At 42.5% G+C, this 22,605-nt stretch overlaps 1 protein-coding gene across 7 annotated transcripts in view; it reads right to left on the bottom strand.

The window, feature by feature from the left end:
* Window positions 1-22,605, bottom strand: part of CPVL (carboxypeptidase, vitellogenic like) — a 131,333-nt gene that overhangs the window by 51,111 nt on the left and 57,617 nt on the right. For 5 of the 7 annotated variants that reach the window (XR_002340223.1, XM_021078578.1, XM_021078575.1 and 2 more), the window contains exons 8-12: window positions 15,509-15,627; window positions 15,296-15,338; window positions 14,281-14,412; window positions 10,209-10,307; window positions 8,446-8,619 (exon numbers count right to left, since the gene is read on the bottom strand). Coding sequence is in view for 6 of the 7 variants with exons in the window: in XM_021078578.1 (XP_020934237.1) it covers window positions 8,446-8,619; window positions 10,209-10,307; window positions 14,281-14,412; window positions 15,296-15,338; window positions 15,509-15,627 (567 nt within the window). In the remaining variant the exon portion in view is untranslated. Of the gene's footprint in view, window positions 1-8,445; window positions 8,620-10,208; window positions 10,308-14,280; window positions 14,413-15,295; window positions 15,339-15,504; window positions 15,628-22,605 lie in introns of all 7 variants that reach the window. The other 2 variants (XM_021078577.1, XM_021078580.1) reach the window with 1 other exon arrangement.

Here is a 22,605-nt window from a genome sequence, read left to right as displayed (position 1 = left end):
GAGCATGAGGTACTTTCAAAGACCAACAAAATAAATCCCATCAACACAATTTATTTATTTATGTATTCATTCATTTTGTCTTCTTAGGGCCACATGTGCGGCATATGGAAGATCCCAGGCTAGGGGTCAAATCGGAGCAGCAGCTGCCAGCCTACACCACGGCCACAGCAAGGTGGGATCTGAGCCGCATCTGTGACCTACACCATAGCTCAGGGCAACACTGGATCCTCTAACCCACTAAGCAAGGCCAGGGATTGAACCAGTGTCCTCATGGATGCTAGTTGGGTTCGTTAGTGCTGAGCCATGATGGGAACTCCAAGCAATGCAATTTAAAATAAACCACTTCACATGGCAGAATATATTATCAAATGGCTTAAAGAAATAAGAGTAAATAAAAATATGCTGGTTCTCATGTGAATATTTTAGTTTAAAGGACAAATAAGACAAGGTGCCAACAGCATGGCAAGTTCGAGTGCAACTGAAGTCTGTTTAATAATTTATGAGTATTCCTTTTTCCCCTTTACTCACTGAAATGCTTAAAAATCAAAGAAGCCCAGAAGAATCCGGCTTCATTTAAAAAAAAAAATTAATGCTACTCTTGCATTTGGATTATAACTAAAACAGGTAAAAGTAATTCACAAAGAACTCTGCGGTATGACTGATTTTCAAATGTACACTACTTTTATTTGCTTGAAAAGTGATGACTGCTGACTGATAGTATGATTTTATAAAACGAATGTTCCAGGATTAGCTTCCCTCTCTTCTTTTATGCTTCCCTAGAAGCTGCTTCCTCCTCCCAGAGGTTTTTCATGGAATGGCACTGGCATTCTTTTTATAGTCTTCAAAGGATTTGGAAGAAAATGATCATATTGGGTTACAGTCAAAAAAAGTCAGACTTTTCCTGCCACAGTTTGATGGAAGCTCAGGGTCCAACTTAGCAGTTGAAGAATCAGGCCTTAAATGGGGTGTTAAATTTTTCTTGGTATATGCTAGATGTGCATCAAATCCAGTTTCGTGGCACTAGTAACACTGACATTTTGCCATCAGAAGATGTTATTAAGGAAAATGCCACAAGCAATTAGGAGGACGGCTAAAGTGAGTGAGATTTACTAGAAATATTTACCTTTCAAACTTCTAAGTCACATCCATTAACCAGGAATTGCCCATTGCTCATGAAGATTTTTTGACAGCCTCGGATAAGTAAATAAAACTCTAACGACCTGGGTGTTAAGATTTCAGTCTGGTGGTAAAGCCGAGAAATATTAAGATCCTGAATTCTGAAGATGCAATTAGTTGAAATTTAATGAGCTGCAGAATGATAAGTGACAGGGAAATGTAACTTTATATTTACAATTTCCTGACCAGATGAACTTTTAAACACAGCGAACTAAGCCCTACCCAAGGGCAATTTAACCTTTAAAAGCAAAAGCATGTGGAGGTATTGGCCTTTGGAGATGGTACCTCTTAAAACTGCAGTGGCCTTCCAGACAACGTAGCACCAAAGGCAACCTCAGTCCAAGGGCAATGTTTTGGTTTGGATTCAAATGGCCTTTATGTATAGAGCTGTAGCTCCATTTTTATTTATTTCTTTATTTTGAAATAATGGTTTCACACAGGAAATAATACACACACACACACTCGCACACTCATATTCTCTCTCATGTACTCTCAGTCCTTTTTATAACCCATATGTTTTAGGAAGGCAAGAACTGTAATCAGAGAAAGGGAGAAAATACCATCAGCATCTTTTGCAAGAATCTTCAGGAGAACAATGTAACTTCTTCATCAGAAAGGAGTAAGGGCCAGGGGACTTCCACAAAGAGCAAAGGATTCAAAATCAGTAGGATTTACGGGGTATGGGCTGCATTTCCAGGATATTAGAGATGCCCTATTTACATCTATCTATCTATCCACCCCCTACTGCATTTTATTATTTTTTAAATCAGGATACATCTTACAATCAATGTATGAGAGGGTATTTGTTTATCCTCTTTAAAAAGTGCTACTTAAAAAGAAGGAACATAATAAAAATAATGTGTGTGTGTGTGTGTGTGTCTTTCGTGACCTTTTGACAAGTACTAGCCAGTATTTTGTAGAATGTCCCCTAATTGGAGCTTCTCTGCTTTGCCTCATGATCAAGTTCACGTTATATATCTTTGACAGTTGTCCTCAGCACAATACACCAGGAGGCACATAATGCTGATTTGTCCCATTACTGGTGATGTTAACTTAGATCATTTAATCCATATGTCAGGTTTCTCCACTGTCAAGTTACTGGTTTCCCCTTCATTGTAAATATTTTGAAGGAAGATATTTTGAAACTTTGTAAATACCCTGATTCTCATCATACTATCGCTTACTAATGTTAGGATTCATTAATGATTCTTTCCTAAAACAATTATTACTGTACTATTTATCAAATAAGGATTTTCTTTTATACCTGTACATTTTTTTTTTGGCTTTTTATTTTATTTTATTTTATTTTATTTTTTTGAGGGCCACATCTGCAGCATATGGAGGTTCCCAGGCTAAGGGTCTAATCAGAGTTGTAGCCGCTGCCGGCCTACGCCACAGCCACAGCCACAGCAATGCACGATCCTTAACCCACTGAGGGAGGCCAGGGATCAAACCCGCAACCTCATGGTTCCTAGTTGGATTCGTTTCTACCGCACATTTTTCTTTGTGAGTAAATTTTTGTTGGTTTGTTTTTTTGTCTTTTTGCCAATTCTTGTGTCACTCCCATGGCATATGGAGGTTCCCAGGCTAGGGATCTAATCGGAGCTGTAGCCGCCGGCCTACACCAGAGCCACAGCAACACGGGATCCAAGCCGAGTCTGCAACCTACACCACAGCTCACAGCAACGCCAGATCCTTAACCCACTGAGCAAGGCCAGGGATCGAACCCGCAACGTCATGGTTCCTAGTCGGATTCGTTAACCACTGAGCCACGATGGGAACTCCTTTTGTGAGTAAATTTTTTAAAATAAAATACTTTGCAGATGTGATTGCTTTAAGCATCTTGAGATGGGGAGATTACCCAGGAGATCCCTAGATGCACTCTCATGTATCCTTCTAAGAGGGAGGCAGAAGGATACTCACCACAGAAGACAGGGAGGCAAGGTGACCACAGAGACAGACACTGGAATGAAATGGCCTCATGCCAAAGAATGCCAACAGCCACCAGAAGCTGGACATGATAAGGAATGGATTTTCCCATAGAGACACCCTACTGACATCTTGGTTTCAGCCCAGGGAAAGTGACTTCAGATTTCCATCCTCCAGAATTGTGAAAAAATAAATTTCTATAGTTTATGCCATCGTGTTTATAGTAATCTGCTACAACAGATATAGAAAATGAATACAGATTCTACTCCTAGTTTGCTAAAAATTTTATCCTAAATGGACTTTAATTTTATCAAATCCACTTTTTTTTGCATCAATTAAGATAAAGAAATTTTTTCTCATTTAATGTTTTAGCATGGTGAATTATACGATAGAACTCCTAGTGCAAAAATGTCCTTGCGTTCATGAGATCAGCCTGGCCTTATCTTTTTTATTCACTGGTGGATTAGGCTGTTATACTATTTGGTTTATGCTTTGTGCATATATGTTTATAAGTGAGATTTTTCTATAATTTTCCTTTTCCTTCCTTACCTGCTTTTGGTAATAGGATGATATAATTCCTTAGAATGATTTGAAGAATATTTTATCTTACTCTCAGTAGAACTAAAATTTTTATTTCTTGACAGTTTGGTGGAACTTACATGTATATGGTATGTGGGGTTTTTTTAATGTGTATGTGTGTGGTTGGCATAATTTTTGACCAAGGACTCAATTTACTCAACATTTCAGGACCATTAAGTTTTAGTTTTCTTCTCTACTCAGTTTTTGTAAATTACATTTTTCAAGAATTTCTCCCTTTTCATGTGTTTAGAATTTGTTGACCTAAGTTTTCATTCTAGTGTTCCTGTATTATTTTTTTAAATCACTGCTGTATATGAAGTTTTCCTCCTTTTTTGATCATAATTTTCTGATCTATGTGCTATATAGAACTACATTTTTATTTCGATTTTAATAGGTTTTTTTTTTCACTTGTTTTTTAGGGCCACACCCGCACATTTAGAGGTTCCCAGGCTAGGGGTTGAATAGGAGCTGTAGCTGCTGGCCTACACCACGTGGATTCCAAGCCGTGTCTGTGACCTACACCATAGCTCACTGCAATGCCAGATCCCTGACCCACTGAGCAAGGCCAGGGATCAAACCTGAATCCTCCTGGATACTAGTCAGATTTGTTTCCACTGTGTCACAACAGGAACTCCCTTACGTATATTATTACTGTTGATTTCTAAATTAATTGTATGTGGTCAGAGAATATGGGTTATAAGACATCATTGTACCTAAAGTCATTATCATACCCTACGTTATCTAGGTTTTCTCCTGAAGTTACCTTCTAAGAATTTTCTAATTTGTGTTTTACATGTAGGTCTATGATCCATCTTGAGTTAATTTTTTTTGTGATGGGTGTAAGGTCTATGTCTAGATTTGGGTTTCTTTCTTTTTTTTTTTTTTGCATACAGCATCATTTGTTGAAAAGCTTCTCTTTGCTCATTGTATTGTCTTTGCGCTTTTGTCAATGATCAGTTGACTATATCTATGCAGGTCTATTTCTGAGCTCTGTATTCTCTTCCATTGATCTACTTGTCTATTCTCTAGCCAATACTGTACTGTCTTGATTACTGTAGTTTTCCAAGTCAAGTAGTGTCATTTTTCTGGCTTTGTTGTTCTCCTTCAATACTGAGTTGGCTATTCTGTCTTTGCCTCTCCATATAAACTTTAGAATTAGTTTGTCAATGTCCAGAAAATAACTTACTGAGATTTTGGTTGAGATTGCATTGAATGTATAGATCAAGTTGGAAAGAACTGTCATCGTGATAACACTGCCTTCCTATCCATGAACATGGACTATCTCTCCATGTGTTTAGTTCTTTGATTTCACTCATCAGAACAGTGTCATTATCTGCATATGGATTTATACACATTTTCTTAGATTTACACCTAAGTATTTCAATTTTGGGGGTGCTAATGTAAATGCTTTTGAGTTTTTAATTTCAAATTTCACTTATTCATTGCTGGTGTATTGAAAAGTGATTGGTTTTTGTATATAAACCTGTATCCTTCAACTTTGCTATAATCTCTTAGTTCCAGGGGTTTTTTTTGGTTGATTCTTTTCGGTTTTCTACATAGACAAGCATGCCACTTCCACTTACTTACTCTGTAATACTCTTACTTTCCTTATGTAGATCTGAGTTTCTGATCTGTAACATTTTCCTTCTTTATGAAGAAGAACTTTAACATTTCTTACAGTTAGGTCTACTGACAAAAAATTCCTTCAATTTGTGTCTGTCTGGTTCAAACACAAGCAGTATATTAGGACAATTTCTGGACAGAAATAGAGTATCTTGAGGAGAGACTGCCTTTTGTCTAACTCATGTGTTCCCAAGAACTCACCTGTAATACTATTATTATTTCCATTTCCCAGCGAGGAAGCTGAAGCAAAGAGAACTTTAGCATCCTCCTCCTGAGGAACACAGGCAGTGAACAGTGGAACCAGAACTCAAACCAAAATGCCTAACTTGAAGACTCATTTTTATGACCCAGGTACCTCCTAGAAATCCTGATAATATTTCACCTGACCTGACTTAATCATGAAGGATTCCAATATCCCAACAGATTATTTCTCATTCTAGTTATTTTGGAAACTGCTGATATGATATGACATTTCAATTTACCACCCAAACATCTGAAATTACTGAAAAGAGAATGACTTTGAGGACACGCCCCCTATAGGTCATAACAAGAAAAGGATTATGTGTTCATGCAGTCTATGAAGAAACTAATGTGCTTCCCAGAAACTGACTGAAGGTCTTCCTTGCTCATCAGACACTCTACATTGGCTAACATCAATCCAGTACTAGAAAAGGACTTCCATGTTCCTATGAATAGAAACATGTGCACAATTTTCTTTGACAAATTAGCACTGAGGCTTACATAAATATAATCTTGAGGCTACTGATGTTTTAAGCCAACCTAGGTTGTTCTGACTGTACCGCATACACACTGAGGTTCACCACCATTAGCAGACAAGCCAAAGATAATCACTGCCCTGTGGGCTATGCCAGCTGTAGCCATGAATATACAGTCAGTTTTAGCAGCAGCTACTTTTTGATCTGCACTCAGAGTGGCTACGTACTTTGTTCTCCTTCTTTATGGAAATGTGGTTCATCTGCACCACTAATCTAGTCTCTTTTTCAGACAATTGATTCAGAGTTTCAAAGTTGAGAAAATATTCGGATTTCATTGGGATTAATATGAGTATCTTTAGGATACATGGGAAACTGGGGCAGAAATGTTTAAATATCAAAAGGCAGGACCATCTTTAATCAACATATTCTCCTTTATCAAGCAAGTGGACACTGCACGGCAATCAGCCAATAACCGGAGCATTTACATCAGGTGAGCTGCATATCTCACGCTATCCTCACTTGGCTGAGAAGGGAATCACATTCCAGTCAAATTTATACAGTAAGAAAATCTATCTTCCACGGGCACATGCGAAAATATGTACACTGGAACGTATCTGCTTTCCATTCAGAAACACCATCTTGCATTCCTTAATGCTATATTTATGCCCACTGTTTATGCTTTGAAAACACAAGTGCTAAGCTCTTTTTGGTTTAATAAGTGTGTGGGTAATAAATAACTAATAGATTATGAACAAGTTGACTAGATATATTTTTATTAGATATAGCACTAATGTGTAGAACTGATTTTTCATTCATTTATTCATTCATGGGTTATTGACATCTGCTTGAGGCTGGGGCTACAATGGGCAGCCCATAATGGCAGTACAGTGTGCTAAGCGCTAAGCATGACCACAGAGGAACAGACAGTGTGGTCTGAGAGCTGAGACAGAAGGACCAGCAGTACGTAAGAAAGGTGCTCAGAGATGGCTCCAGGCAGGAGGGGATACGCCACTACATTTCCCTGACAGAACCAAACACAGGGATGGCTGAAATTCTGACCTAATCTAGTTAGACTCTTTCTTTCCTAGAAAGTATTTCATCAAGTTCTGAAGATTTATAATGGGTTTGTACCCTCTGCATGCCATTGACTTTAGACTCTATGAATAAAGATTTTATGCCTGGGGCACAAACTCTTGTGTACTAGAAGCAGGACCAGAAAATGGGCCTTCTAGGTCAGGTATATGCTGAAACACAATCTAGTAAGGGTGCATTTGGCCAATGACTCCCTGGACAGTGCTGTAGGTTGCACACCGAACAACCCAAAGGGACACTATTGCCACCACAGACATCGTAGAAGTGTGTGATCCTTATGTCAGAAAATGGCAGCAGGGAGTCTGGTTCAAATAGAAGCAGTATTTTAAGACAATTTCCGGACAGATAGACATAAACTATCTTGAGGAGAGACTGCCTTTGTCTAACTCATGTGTTGGTTCCTGGCTGCCCTGTTTTTGCTTCACCCCAAACTTTACTCTTGCCTCTGCCAGGAAACAGAGAGAAAGTGGGTCCCCTTGGGTGGTGACCTCCTCTGTCATTAGCACGCTCCTCCTGACCGTGCCTAGGACAAAGGCCAGCAGTCCTGGAGGACTGAGGAGGAGGCGTGGGAAAGAAATGCCCAGGATCACTGCCCTGTGGGCTATGGCAGCTGTAGACACGAATATGCAGTCTGTTTTAGCAGCAGCCACTTTTTGGTCTGCAGGATGCCTCTCCTTCTGTCCCCTGCTTGGGGTCCTTCCCTCAAAGGGACAGTTCTAGGGTCCACAGCTCCTTTGCCTGAACCTCTAGTATCTCCAGAAGCAAATCACATCGCAAACAGCTACCACAGTGCTTGACTTTACACGCCTCGAAACAGGGACCCTGACTCATTCATCCCTTCAGTGTGACAACCCAGGATAAAGTTTGGCTTAAAGCAGACACTGAAGACCCTGCGGCTGAGTGACATGAATGGATGCAATCATCAGGCCAAAAGCATTTTGGGAATAACCATTTGATCTCATTTATCGCTGACTTCATTGGCATTAATATCATAAAGCAAACAATAAGGGACAATTGGCCTACACAAGGCCAGTCGTCTTCTCAGCTCTGCTCTCCCTCTTTTCTCAAGAAATGATGAGAGCTGGCACGTGCCAAAGAGAATTTCATTTTCAGGAACTATCAGGGGAAAGTGATTGAATCAGATGGGAAAAGAAAAAAATCAAAGCCTTTAATTCACAGAAATCAAACAATGCGGTGGTTGTTATTTATATTTATAAGATACCGTAAAGGTAAAAAATGGCAAGTCAAATCCCAAGTGAAAGAAGTCATCTCTGCTCTGGGTCATCTGAAAAGTTCCCAAAATAGATAGTAACAGAAGTAACTCTCTTACCTTATAATTATTCATGATTTCAGTCAACCACGGTTTCACAGACTTGACTGTATCTTCTCGCAAGTACTTTTCAACTTTGGATCCATCACTAAAAGTCCGGTTTCCCACATGGATGGCTTGTCTCACTTGTGGGAGGGACAAAAATTTCCCATAGTAGCTCTGGTCCTCAGGTTCCTGGCAAAAGGGGGGGCATTAAAAAGATATTAGGGAACTGGACTGGGTGGTGGGAACAGCATGCTGGGAAAGCTTCAAATTTCTCATAACACACATAACAGTGAACAAGATGTGACAGGACTATTAACTGGTCTCCACCCTGAACATTTTAACCTGGGGGTTTGGGGGAAATTTAAACTTTACTAAACAAATCTGGACGATCTGATACTCTCAGAGCCCATGTCCAATTTGCAAGTGCTGGAGTTTCCTTTTTGTAAGAACAAATCTTTTGCGATCTCTGACTCCAATTAAAAACCCCATTCAAGGCAAAGATAAGGAAAATGAAGAGGTGAGATTATCAAAATCAATTTGCTCCTGGCTGGAGGCTCTTGGAAAGAAGGTAAAATGGACCACAAGGGGCCAGGGAGGTGATGTGGTGGATTGAAAGCTGAGGATTTCTTTTCTGTTTATTAAAACCACACATGCAGAATAAGGAGATGACCATAATTTAAGGGGGGAAATATATTAAGTGTAAAAACAAATGATACTTTATGAAGGACATAAGACGAAAGAAAAGTTGTCCATGAGTCTTACTTTTAAAAAATACCGCATAAAAGAAAATATCCTAAAAGAACAGAAAAAGGAGTAACTGCGGTTTTAAAACATTACAAAAGGATTAAAAAAAAAGAGTTGGACATCAACAATTTTGTGAATCATTAAAAATTTTTGCTAACTATGAACACATTACTTTGTAAAGAAAAAAATGTAATCACAGATTTTCTTGTCTATCATGTGTTTCTCCTGGTAGAATCTAAATTCAAAACCACAGGGTTGGCAAATTCCACTGAAACTAGTTTTATATTTCATTTATGAAATAGTTCATACAAAATACAAAACAAAACAAAATAGTTCATAAATGAGGCAATTTTATAAACAGAACACACTGTCATATATGCTAGACACAAGATTACAAAAATCTAAATCCCCACTCTGGCTCCCTTTGTCTGATTTGATTAATTCTACATTAAAGACATCAACTGTGGCCTACTCTTATGAAAGAAACTACTCGGATACTTTGAGAAATATCCCAAGAGGCCTTGAAATGAGGGCCATGCTAACTGCATGAAACATCTTAAGTTAAAAGCACGACAAAGCAAATATTTTCATAAAGGTTTGGCAGGTTGGGTTATCCAAACTGTCTTAAGTATAGAACAAATAATGTGGGCATTTTCAAAAACCTCACTATAGGATTGGAGCTCTGGGACCTGATACCCAGAACTTCAATCCTGGCCTCTGTCCTCCACAAAAGAACTTCTGTATAACAAGCTCTCCTGGGGGGGAAACTGTTAATCAAAGGTTTTTTTTTCTTTTTTTTTTTTTTTGAGTTATCTGGAATATCACACATTCTCAATGGTCAGATTATAATGTATACAACATGGGCGAGGTAAAAAAAAAAATCCTATAGATTAGTAGAGCAAATAATGCAATACAGTTTGGACATGTTTGTCTAGTGTAAAGTTAGCTATAATATTTCCCAAATCAGAGGAAGGTTGGTTTTGCCAACAGTTTTAAGCAAACACTATTATGGTTTTCTTTTAAAATGTCATTACCGTGCACTGTAAAAGGTTGTAGTAATTAGGACATCCTGTAACATTCTGGAAGTAAGAAGGCTCTCTTGTTAAGCCACCATCTAGTAGTTTATCCAGTAACTAGGTTGGAAGAGAGGGGAGAAAGAAAGAAGGACAAGATCAGGGTGGGTAAAAATATCTAGGCATTTGTCTTTTCATTTATTCAGTTACTGCTTCATTCCTGCAGTGTTTCATTCAACAACCATTTACCCACATCTCTGTGCTGAAGACACTGTCCTAGCATGGGAGACACAGCAGTGAACCAGGCAGAACAAAAGGGCTCCCTCACAGAACTTCTGCTCTAGAGAGGACAACAGACAAGCCTTAGGAGGTAAAATGTGCAGTGGATGAGAGAGTGATGAAGGGCTACGGAGAAAACTAGCAAGGAGAAGAGGAGTGGGAAGTGCCACGTGTGCCAGTGGGCATGCGTGTGTGCCCAGGTCCAGGGGACACCCCAGGACGGAAGAAACAGAGGTCTCACTTAGAAAGTGGCATTTGAGTCAAGACCTGTTGGAAGGGAGGAAGCAGCCATGCAGACATCTAGGGAATAACCTTCCTGGCAGAGGAGAAGCAGTGAGCTCCAAGGCTCCGACCGTGGGAGTCAGCCCGGTGGGGAAGGGTTACCATAGCCCAATCATGCATCAGAGGACGTGGATATACATGCAGCTGCTTGGAAACTGGTGGGAGTTATCTTTGGACTTAAACAAACACCGGGTCATGAGCTGAGGATGGGAGCCGTCGGCATGGCTGTGTGCTTTTCCCTGGTCATGTGAAGCTGCATGGAGGCAGGGGTCAGGGGCAGAGAGGTGCATGTAGCCAGGGCTGCGGTTGGGCCCAAATTGTTGGAGGAAGTGCGAAGAGGGCATAGGTTGAGAAGAGGGGGGACGAATGACCTTGGGTTTAAATTGGGTGATTAGAGAAATTAAGACTTGCGGGGTGGGGCATCAGAAGGGGTAGTAGGATCAATGCGGTGAAGGACAATAGGGTTGCGGGACTGTTATTCGAGCTGGCAAATCACGCGTCGTCAAACAGAAAGGTGGGTAGGCGAGACCTGGGGAACCCAGTTTTTGGTCAAACCTTGTTTCACAAAGAGAGCTCTGATGCCGAACACTGTCCACAGGAAGAGAGACGGAACAGGACCGGGGTCGGCCACAGTGCAGCTTGCAGAATCGCTAAGATGTTTGTTCGGGGGTTTTTATAGAACGCCTAAAAATGACCACTGGAGAAATACCAGGGTGGGAATAATTCTAGCCCCAGGCCTGCCACCATCTATGATGTGGCTTTTGGCAATGGATGGCACTGCTCTGGGTCTCAGCATCCTAACCAGTGAATGTCAGTTGTGTATCTGTGAGTCGGGAGAGAAGACGATCTAAATGTCCCTCCAGCTGTGAGTTACCGCTCTTTGATTAACGAAATCATTTTAAGCGACTGGAACATCGAAAAGGCTTTATTATTTAGGCTTCAGACTTTGACATTTGTATTCTCTTGGGTTTCGTGATTTCTTGGGAGTCTCCTATTGCATGAGTTGAGACACATTTTACCACTCTGGCTTACTTTCCCAAGTATCATTCTACCTATTTCCCTTGAAAAAGCAGCAGTGTTTTAATTTACCACTCAAGATTTTCGACCCATGGTCACAGAGACATGGTATACCCTCACTTTTTTTTTTTTTTTTTTTTTTTTTTGCAGGGTCGGGGGGGTAAGCAAGGGGGTGTTCTTTTCTCTGTTTTCTGGCAAATCTGGTTTGGGAGAGGCTCTATTTAACCTCACTGACCATCTTCGCCTTATCTCTGAATACACAAATTATCTGAACTTTTCACAAATCCTGTGGGTGCTTAGGCTGCCGGATCACACACAGCACAGACATCTTTCTGCTTTCTATATCCCTTTGAGTCGATATATCAAATGTTCTTGCTCTTGAGAGTTCCTGTTGTGGTGCAGTGGAAACGAATCCGACTAAGAACCATGAGTTTTCGGGTTTGATGCCTGGCCTTGCTCAGTGAGTTAAGGATTTGGCATTGCCGTGAGCTGTGCTATAGGTCAAAGATGCGGCTTGGATCTGATGTTGCTATGAGCTGTGGCGTAGGCTGGCAGCTATAGCTCCGATTGGACGCCTAGCCTGGAAACCTCCACATGCTGCGGGTACAGCCCTAAATAGAAAGGAAAAAAAAAAAAGTTCTTGCTCTTGACATTGGTTAATCCCTGTATGCGTCTTCAAAAACACATCAATTAATTGTCTCACTTTCAGATGGGTCTCATGCAATGCAACAGTTCATATTAATTTTTTTTTTTGCTCTTTTTAGGGGCACACCTGTGACATATGGAGGTTCCCAGGCTAGGGGTCCAATTGGAGCTGTAGCTGCTGGCCTACACCACAGCCATAGCAATGCCAGATCTGAGCCATGTCTGTGATCTACACCACGGCTCATGTCAACACCAAATCCTTAACCCACTGATGAGGCCAGGGATTGAACCTGTGTCCTCATGGATGCTAGTCAGATTCATTTCCACTAAGCCACGATGGGAACATCCATATTAATTCTAAATTCTAAAAATTGAGTCCTTTCCTGTTTTTGTTTTTGTCTTTTTAGGGCTGCACCTGCAGCATATGGAACTTTCTAGGCTAGGGGTCGAATCAGAGCTACAGCTATTGGTCTACACCACAGTCAGAGCAACATGGAATCCAAGCCGTGTCTGCAACACACACCACAGCTCATGGCAACACTGGATCTTTAAGCCACTGAGAGAGGCCAGGGATCGAACCGAAAACCTCATGGTTCCTAGTCGGGTTCATTTCTGCTGCGCCACAATGGGAACTCCTAAAAATTGAGTCCTTTACATCCATTCTGCCTACCACAGCAGATAGCCTGAAGCCAGTCTTGAAAATACTGGGAATGCAAGTTGAAGAATGACCCGACCTTTCCCTGAGAAAACAAGCTCCTTCGTCTTTCCTTTGCATTCACAATTGCACAAGAAATTCTGATTCCACAATCTGCAGCCACAACAGATGTCCTGACACCGAAAGGGGAGCGGGCTGGCTTGGGACTTCCTGAGCTCCCCCACTCATGGGTGGGGGTAAGCGGTCCCCTGTGACCACTTGCTGCTGTCAGAATTCATAGCAAGGGCAGCCACTGCCCTGGGGGATTTCAGGCAGGGCCCTGGCACCCTATTTGTAAAATGGAGCACAACTTTGTCACCCCACCTTCTCCATAAGTTGGTATGTCCCCTGTTTTGAGCTGGGCCAGCTGACCTACAGCACCTAAAAGATTATTAATATCAGGCCTTGGCCTTCAATGCTGTCAGGTGAACTATGACAGGCTGTGCCTCCAAGAACAAGAAGATAAAGGCTCCAAATTCAGCCTCTGCCTCATTTACTCATGTGTCAAACATGCCAGCTCGGTGGCAAGGAGGCAAAAACCCCCAAGGAAGATTGTTTGCACCTGATCTTGTCTGCAGTGGTAAACAAACAAACAATCCCCTTGTATCCTAATATTTAGTCCAGGCTTATATTTTAAACAACCCCCCAAAAGGGTGACGAATGTAACCCTATTATTCCATCTTCAATTTCAGGAGAGCGACTTGATGATATTTCCAAATGCCAAAGGCTCTTCACAAAAGTTTCAAAAGACCACCCCTCATACTCTTTGTTCCTGACACAGGAACATGTGCCACTTCTTACACTGCAGCCACCTCCCCAGCTGGAGCCCCGTGTGAGGACACTACCCTCGGAAGGGTTCCGAGCACATATGGACGCAGACGCATCCACCCTCTTCTGATTTCCTTCTGGTAGGGCTGCCCCGAGGGCCTACACAGTGTTGAAAGAAATCAAAACAGTTAATGAAAGACACAGTTAGATCAACACCCCAAGGTGATCTCAGGCTTAACATACTGCCAAAGTCAAGTCACAGAAACCCAGGCTGTTTTCTTCCTTCGGAGCCCACCGGTCCAGCCTCCTGCTGGGGGCCGGCACCTGAGATCACCCCCCTCACAGCAGAGGGCCAGGCCCCTCTCAGCCGGAGCGCGCTGCTCCAGGGCAGCGCGGCCCAGAACTCACTTCAAAGGCTTGAGACCACTTCTCCTCCTGGATGTATTTCACGCACACGTCGCACTGCTTCTGGAAGTACTTTCTCTGCTTCTCGTCCAACAAGCCGATGTGGAACAGGAATGGCGCGTAGCCCCCTATGACCTGAGGAGAAGAGAGGTGAACACACATGCCGCAGGAAGAGAGAGCGACGCGAGTGGGGCCCACCTGCCTGTGAAAAGCCTTTGTCGTTTGTCAATCTCATGCTGGAATTAGCAGAGCCGGACGATACATACATACACACAGTGCCTACGTACCACACAAATACACCACACAATGCACGCATGCAGAAAACACACACACACCACACACACCACCTGCCATGCAACACACATCGCACGACCCACAATACACACCACACACAAATGCACAGCACACATCATCTAACACACAACACAAATACACATGTCACACAAACACGCACATAAAACACACGACACACCACACACAAATGTACAACACATACATCATCTAACGCATAGCACAAATGCACATATTACGCAAACACATGTATACATGAAACATACAACATACACAAATACACACAACACACAAATATATCACACAAACATTACACACATACATGAACACACAACATATAAAACCACCTACCACATGAGACACATACACACAAATACGCAACACACACATCACCTAACACACAACACACACTTGCATGAAACGTACACACGACACACAACACACAAATATATACACATACCACATATTATGCATACACAACACACAAATACACATACCACACAAACACACATACAAATAAAACATACATAAAAACACACATACACAAACACATCACACTACCTACCACATCACACATATACACATAACATATACCACATAAACACACATACATAGCACTCACACCATGCATGCCCAGCACACAAATACACACATGACATACAACACACATACACACAAAATACACACAAGCACATCAAGCACATGCACACAGAATGCTCACACTTACACTCGTGCTCCCTGCCAGCCTAGGCTGCCATCGTAAGCTGACACTGTAAAACATTTGGTAAAAATTAGAAGATTTAAATCATTAGTCAACTGAGCAACAGTCTTTCCCTTTGTGAAGTTCAGTCTCCAGGGTAAGAGGAGCCTCCCTCTGACCAAAGGGGATTTAATCTCCTTAAGGAACCAAAGGGAAAGGAAAAAGGAGCCACCTACTGACTCGGGATCAAAATATGCGTCTCCGAGAGCGATGCCCTTCAGGTTGATCTTCAGGGTCACCGCGGGGTTGAGCGCGTGGATGTAGTGAGCGAGGGCGGGCACGTACTTCCCGGCGTAAGACTGAGGAGGGGAGACGGTGAAATCAACCATCACAAACCGATGCTACGACAGGAGGAGTTTTTGTGAATGAAAAGCACAATAAACAGGGAGTGCCCCTTGGGGCTCAGCAGAAATGAATCAGACTGGTATCCATGAGGATGTGGGTTTGATCCCTGGCCTCGCGCAGTGGGTTAAGGATCCGGCGTGGCTGTGAGCTGCGGAGTAGCTCACAGACATGGCTTAGATCCCGAGTTGCTGTGGCTGTGGTGTAGGCCGGCGGCTACAGCTCCAATTTGACCTCTAGCCTGGGAACCTCCACGTGCGCAGGTGCAGCCCTAAAAAAAAATCACCATAAACAAGCAGAACTTCCACAAGACACACCACGTGTTTCTTAACATTCCAAATTCCAAGAGCAAAGAGCTCTGTCCCTTCCTTCTCTTGTCATACTTAATAGCAGCAAGGGACGTGCAAGTCACAGGTTAGGAGCACAAAAAATAACAAGGGAACAAGCCTAAGTGAACGTTCTTATTTCCTTCCAAGAGAAAATAACACGGACACCAATGAACACAATTCTGCCACCCCTGGCATTTTTCTTATCAGAAAGTTCCATGGCAAGCTTTCGTTAAAAAGAAAAAAAACCTCACGGCCAAAATGAGGATGTCAACCTTAACCCCCCGAGCCCCACGGGGCACTCACTCCCTTGGTGCCATCCTTCACCTCTTTCCCTTACACCCCACGAGAGACCACGAGTGAATCTCATCCACGCTGCCTATCCTATCAGCCCATGTCCACCGCCCGAGGTCTTTTTCTTGCGGCAGCCTCCTCGTGGGCTGCTGCTTTCGCTCTTACCCTCATCCAGTCTGTTTCCAAGACAGTGGTCTGTGAAACGAGCTCCTGCCACACCTGGGCGCAAACGCTCCAATGACTTGCCATCGCTCTCAAAGCAAAAGCAACGTGCTTTGTCCCACACAAACAAAGGGCTGACATGATCTGGTCACGTCACGAACATTCTCCCTTGCTATCTTCTTTGCCCATTCCTCTCCAGCCCCTCTCAGACCAAATCATACTTGGAACCCCCACTGTTCCTTCCACCAGCGCCTCTGCATTACCTGTTTCAGCTACTAGGATGTTCCCCGGATACCCATACAGTTAACTCCCTCGCTTCCTTAAATGAGGTCTTCTGTGGGATGTCTTCCCTGGCTACCTTATCTAAAATGTTAACACACCTTTTTTTTTTTTTTTTTTTTGCCTTTTGTCTTTTGAGGTCCACACCCATGGCATATGGAAGTTCCCAGGCTAGGGGTTGAATCAGAGCTGTAGCTGCTGGCCTACAGCACAGCCACAGCCACGTGGGATCCAAGCCATGTCTGCAACCCACACCACAGCTCATGGCAACGCCGGATCCTTAATCCACTGGGCAAGGCCAGGGATCAAATCCGCATCCTCATGGATGCTAGTTACATTCATTAACCACTGAGCCACGACAGGAACTCCGACATACCTTTTTTGGATAGTTTATATTCCCTTCTCTCCTTTTCCATCCTAATTTTTATTACTCTCCAGCAAACTTTTCCTTGTGTGTTGTTATTCCCCTACCCGTGCTAGAAGAGAAGTTCCAAAAACACTGGGATCTCTGTCTGCTTTTTTAATTAGTATGGACCCTGTCCTGATGCTGTTTATTTTCAGTGCTCAATAAACAGTTGGTGAAGGAATGAATCTTGACTTAACCTACATGCACGTGAAAAACAGCCATGCACGTATGTTCTAGACAGACTAGAGGCATTATGTGGGTACGTATGAATCTGTAGAACCTTCGCAGTATTTCCAAGGCTCTCTGGGGGTCTGCAGTTCAAAGACTGGGAATTCCAGAGAGCTCTCATTTGTTCCATGCCATAATCACATGTTGGAGTTACCATTATTCCCATTTCAACATGAGGACATCAGGGCTCCGAGAGGTTAAGTGGTAGAGTCAGAATTAGACCTGGCCCGACATTCCCCAAATCCTAACTAAACCCCTTCCAAATTTGATGGAAGGATGTAATTACATCATTTACACAAGATCACCTCACTGAGGCAGCCCTCTTGTGTAATAACAATGCTTTAGGCAAAGTATTGAATCAAAGCCACTTATCCATTCACATGCGAGTACATTTTAGCTTCCTCATGGTGATATGAAGACGTGTTTACATGTCTGAAACGTGCTTTGTTGTATAACAGTACTATATTCTCTTGCTTGGGACAATAAGTGAACATTTATCAAACAGAATTTCTGTACATTGACCCAAAAAAGAAAATTTTCTTGAGTAATTATTTCACTGCTAAAGATGTATTTTATAGTCTTCATTCAATGATGGTTTACTGGGCAGCTCTTCTGTCAAAAGTGTTGTGGTAGATACTTGTATGGACACAAAAATGAATAAAGCACAAAACTTGTAAAGTTCACAATTTCTTTTTTGTCTTTTTTTTTTTTTTTTTTTTTTTTTGGTCTTTTGTCTTTTGAGGGCCGCACAAGTGTAATTTTTCTCACATTATCCTCTATCATGTTCCGTCACAAGGGACTAGATATATTTCCCTGTGCTACACAGCAGGATTTCATTGCTTATCCACTCCAAATGCCATAGTTTGCATCTATTAACTTCCAACTCCCAGTCCATCCCACTCCCTCCCCTGCCCCCTTGGCAACCACAAGTCTGTTCTCCAAGTCCATGAGTTTCTTTTCTGCGGAAAGGGTCATTTGTGCTGTATATTAGATTCCAGATATAGGTGATATCACATGGTATTTATCTTTCTCTTTCTGACTTGACTTCACTTAGTGCAGAAGTCTCCAGTTTCATCCCTGTTGCTGCAAATGACATTATTTTGTTGTTTTTTATGGCTGAGTAGTATTCCCTTTTTTTTTTTTTTTTTTTTTTTTTGTCTTTTTGCCTTTTCTAGGGCTGCTCCCATGGCAAATGGAGGTTCCCAGGCGAGGGCTCCAATCGGAGCTGTAGCCACCAGCCTATATGCCAGCGCCACAGCAATGAGGGATCGAGCCACGTCTGCAACCTACACCACAGCTCACGGCAAGGCCGGATCCTTAACCCACTGAGCAAGGCCAGGGATCAAACCCGCAACCTCATCGTTCCTAGTCGGATTCGTTAACCACTGTGCTATGACGGGAAGTCCTAGTATTCCTATATTTTAAGATAATGAAAACAAAGGTCTGTGCATTTCAATCACATGCCCACCTGGAATTCTATCCAAGCTTAGCTGCTTCTACACCTCTCACTTCTCCTATCAAATGACATTTCAATCAACAGTCCTGGAATAAACTATGGGTCTCTGGCCCCCCCAGGCTGGGACCCACCCTCGGATTTATCAACTACACACTTGCTAAGGGGACAGATTCTGGCAAAAGAGACAGTGAGATGGATATTTCTGTAACCACGTCCAAAAAATCCACTCCTCAATGTTCAGCGCACATCTGCTAGCCTAACAATGATGCTCTTTGCCTCAGTTTTTGCTTTCTCATGACCATCACACACTTCCTCGCCCTGCGTCAGTGTGACAAATCCTTCCCTGCCGTTTTCATTAATCGTTTCACTGGTTGAGTGACTCGGGCTGTCACACAGTAGACAATTAGAGGATTCTTTTATGGAAAACAGAAACCGAAACATTATAATGAAATTTCAATTCTTTTCTCTCTCCTTGTTGAGACACATTTCTTCCTTTCTTTTTTCTTCAGGATCAGACTTGTTTCTTCTTCCTGAACCATTTGTTTCTCAATTTAATGATGCTCTGACCCCTATGAGCACTTTAAAAGACAACCAGACACAATCATCCTTCAACTTAAATCATCCTATGTTTTATTTTACCCAGTTTTCTCTTTTCTGGATAGGTTTTAAATAGAACAGAACCTCAGACTGTTTGTTTTTGTTTTGTTTTGTTTTTTGTCTTTTTAGGGCTGTGCCCGTGGCATATGGAGGTTCCCAGGCTAGGGGTCTAATCGGAGCTGTTGCTGCCGGCCTACGCCACAGCCACAACAATGCCAGATTCGAACTGCGTCTGTGACCTACACCACGGCTCACAGCAGTGCCGGATCCTTAACCCACTGAGCGAGCCCAGGGATCGAACCTGCGTTCTCATGGATGCTAGTCAGATTTGTTTCCGTTGAGCCACAAGGGAACTCCTAGAGCCCCAGACTTTGGGGGGAGAAGTCAGGCGTGGTTGTCTGATGGATCAGAAATGGACTCCATGGCCCCTTAGGACTTATCATTGTACTCCTGTAATTCTATGAACTCTTGCTTCTTTTGTTCTGAATTCTGGCCGTAACAATAACTAAAGCGATGACGACCACAACTAGCAGCCCTGTGGTTTCTCTGATCTCTGGCTGGTGTCCACCAATGTGGGCAGCAGCTGGCCAGTGAAGCTCCCGAAGCCTGTGAATGAACACCAACCTTCTACCATCGCATCTGACCCTGGCCTCATAAAAGCTCGGAACAGCATCAAAGCAATTATAAAAGGAAAGAGGAAAAGCACGGCCAGAAACTATCTGAACACATAGTATTTTAGAATTCAGCAGTGACCTTCAAGGGAGGAACTCGGTTGGACAAACATATTTACATAACATAATAATTCAAATAGGTTAGCAATCAACACATCAGGTCTGCCCTTAGTAATTATTCCTTTCCAATAATTAAAGAAGCTGCGATTTCCAGCACTACTCCTGTATGGCTCCTTAGCCCCAGGGTGCTCATATTTTGAGCTCACCTCTGACATGAAGGGCGGGAGGTATTAGGGTATGTTTGCATGTGCCTGTGTTTGCTGAAGCTAAAAGAAGCAATAAACCTCCAGTTCTCCTCTTACATCAGAAGGATCTCAGAATTCAGTTCTCAATCTTTTATTTCCCCCATGAGAGAAAAAGGTCTCAGCAGCACAGTTGCATAGTGGTTTTTGAATCTTGGTCTGCAATCTTTCTGAGTTCTTAACTAATGTTTGGAACAGCCTAATGGAAATCACGTTAGGAGCATATTGTACTTGTAAAAATAGTCTAGAGAGAATGTAATGCTTGGTTAATCATCCAGATGTGTAAAAGCACAATGAAATTGGACTTAAAGAAACTTGTAACTGTGTATTCTGTTTGAATCTCTCCCTTCTTACATGTTTCAACAACATTTATAGCAAACTTACTATACCCCTGCCACCCAGTGACTTTTAAGGGAGGGGGAAAAAATCATATCTAAAATCAAACTTCAATCCGCTCCTCCAGAAGAAAAAAAAAAGTCAGAGAATAATACTCTAATGGAAACAATGTCCTCGTACAGAAATTTCACATATGTTAGCAGTTACTATTGTTTAAGCTACTCTCCGTCGGCTACATTTCTTACTAAACTTTAGTTTAAAAAAAAAAAAAGAAAGTGGATGTAGTTATATTCATTCTCGGACTTGCTTTTAAGTATCCCTTTTATGGTAAAACTTGCAGAACCTTTATCAGCGATCATGAGCAACGGCCTTTGAACTTGGGCGCCATGCGTCACTATCCTCTGGCCCTAGCTCCTCACTTGGACCTGAAAGTGGAAAAAGGGAGCTGTCAGCTTCGGCAATGGCATGTCGAGACGGTCAGGGTCGTTCTCCATCCTTTACGCTGCTCTGCTCCCAAACCTCCAGCCACTCCAGCGGGAAGGAATGCCTCTGAAGAATCCACTTCATGGCTGGTCAAGAACTCCTCCATGTCGTCCAGGGGGCACAAGTGGGCTGCTCTTCAGGAGAAAGTCACCACTGGCGTCATGTCCTCTAGCTGTCCCCAAGTACAGACCATGGTAGAGCCACCCCCATGTGCGGGGGCGATCAATGGGAACAGGGGGACGTGCCTTGAAGAGCATTTTATACACACATTGAAAACCACAAAAACTGGAGAAAAGCCTCAATGGACTAGAGGTGCACAAAACATGGCAGTTAAGAGGGCAGGATTAAGCTAGGCCGACCTTGACTTCATAGGAGAGAAGAGGTGTGGTCAGCTCAGAAAATTAATGAATGAGGAAAGCTGGAACTTTGGTATGGTGGTAATCTCCACCACTTCCTAGACATTGCTAGACCATGCGTCATCTAATTTCAAGACCACACGGCTGCAATTAAAAAAAAAAAAAAAAAAGAGCTTCTAACAAGAACATGACTTTATCTAAACATCTATTTCTCTTGACTGTGAGCTTACAAAGAAATGCAGAATCTGCAGGATTAGACACATAACAAAAACTTTTTGATCTGTATCCAACTTTTAGTCACATAAATTTATGCAAAAGTATGTACTGCCTTCCAAATGATGTACGCTTATTTCCTTTTAAAAGGATCTTTAAAAAACAATTCCATCAGTGACAAACATAGGTGAAAAAGATGCGTCTCACCTCCCCCCAACTCTGACCGCAGTGCCAACTCTGGAGAAACCCAGCTTGAAGCCAGGTGATGTGACCAGATGAATAAGCCCTTTTGTTTAGAGACTACGGGTAATTTGACTTTTAAACAAAAGTATGAACATAGTGGGTGACAGTCAACAAACGAGCCCTTCCTTTGCTCACCAGAGACAGAACTTAGAAGGTTGAAGCTGCGTAATAGATGTAATTTAGCATTTCCTGTCCCCGGCCTAGAAATCTCACCCCATCAGGTACTATTTGTGTCACCATGCTGCTTGGTCCAGCATGGTAGCTCACTTTAGACAAAGCTTATAATGACTTCTGATCCATGTAACTAACGTATTCTTTCCCATGTAACTAAAGAATCAGCACATATGTGCTGATTTGACTTAGATATGCGATCCAAAAGCCAGAGGCCCAATTTGCAAACATTTCCATATGCCCCTGTTCAATTCTTCAGGTTGCCAGCTTAAACCTTGATTTTTCTTTTTCTTTTGTCTTTTTAGGGCCACACCCGCTGCATATGGAGGTTCCCAGGCTAGGGGTCGAATGGGAGCTGTAGCCGGGGACCTACGCCAGAGCCACAGCAACATGGGATCCAAGCCGCATTTGC

The sequence above is a fragment of the Sus scrofa genome, chromosome 18, assembly GCF_000003025.6.
Source record: "Sus scrofa isolate TJ Tabasco breed Duroc chromosome 18, Sscrofa11.1, whole genome shotgun sequence".
In the NCBI taxonomy this organism is placed as follows: Eukaryota; Metazoa; Chordata; class Mammalia; order Artiodactyla; family Suidae; genus Sus; species Sus scrofa.
This window is presented reverse-complemented; position numbering and strand designations above follow the sequence as displayed.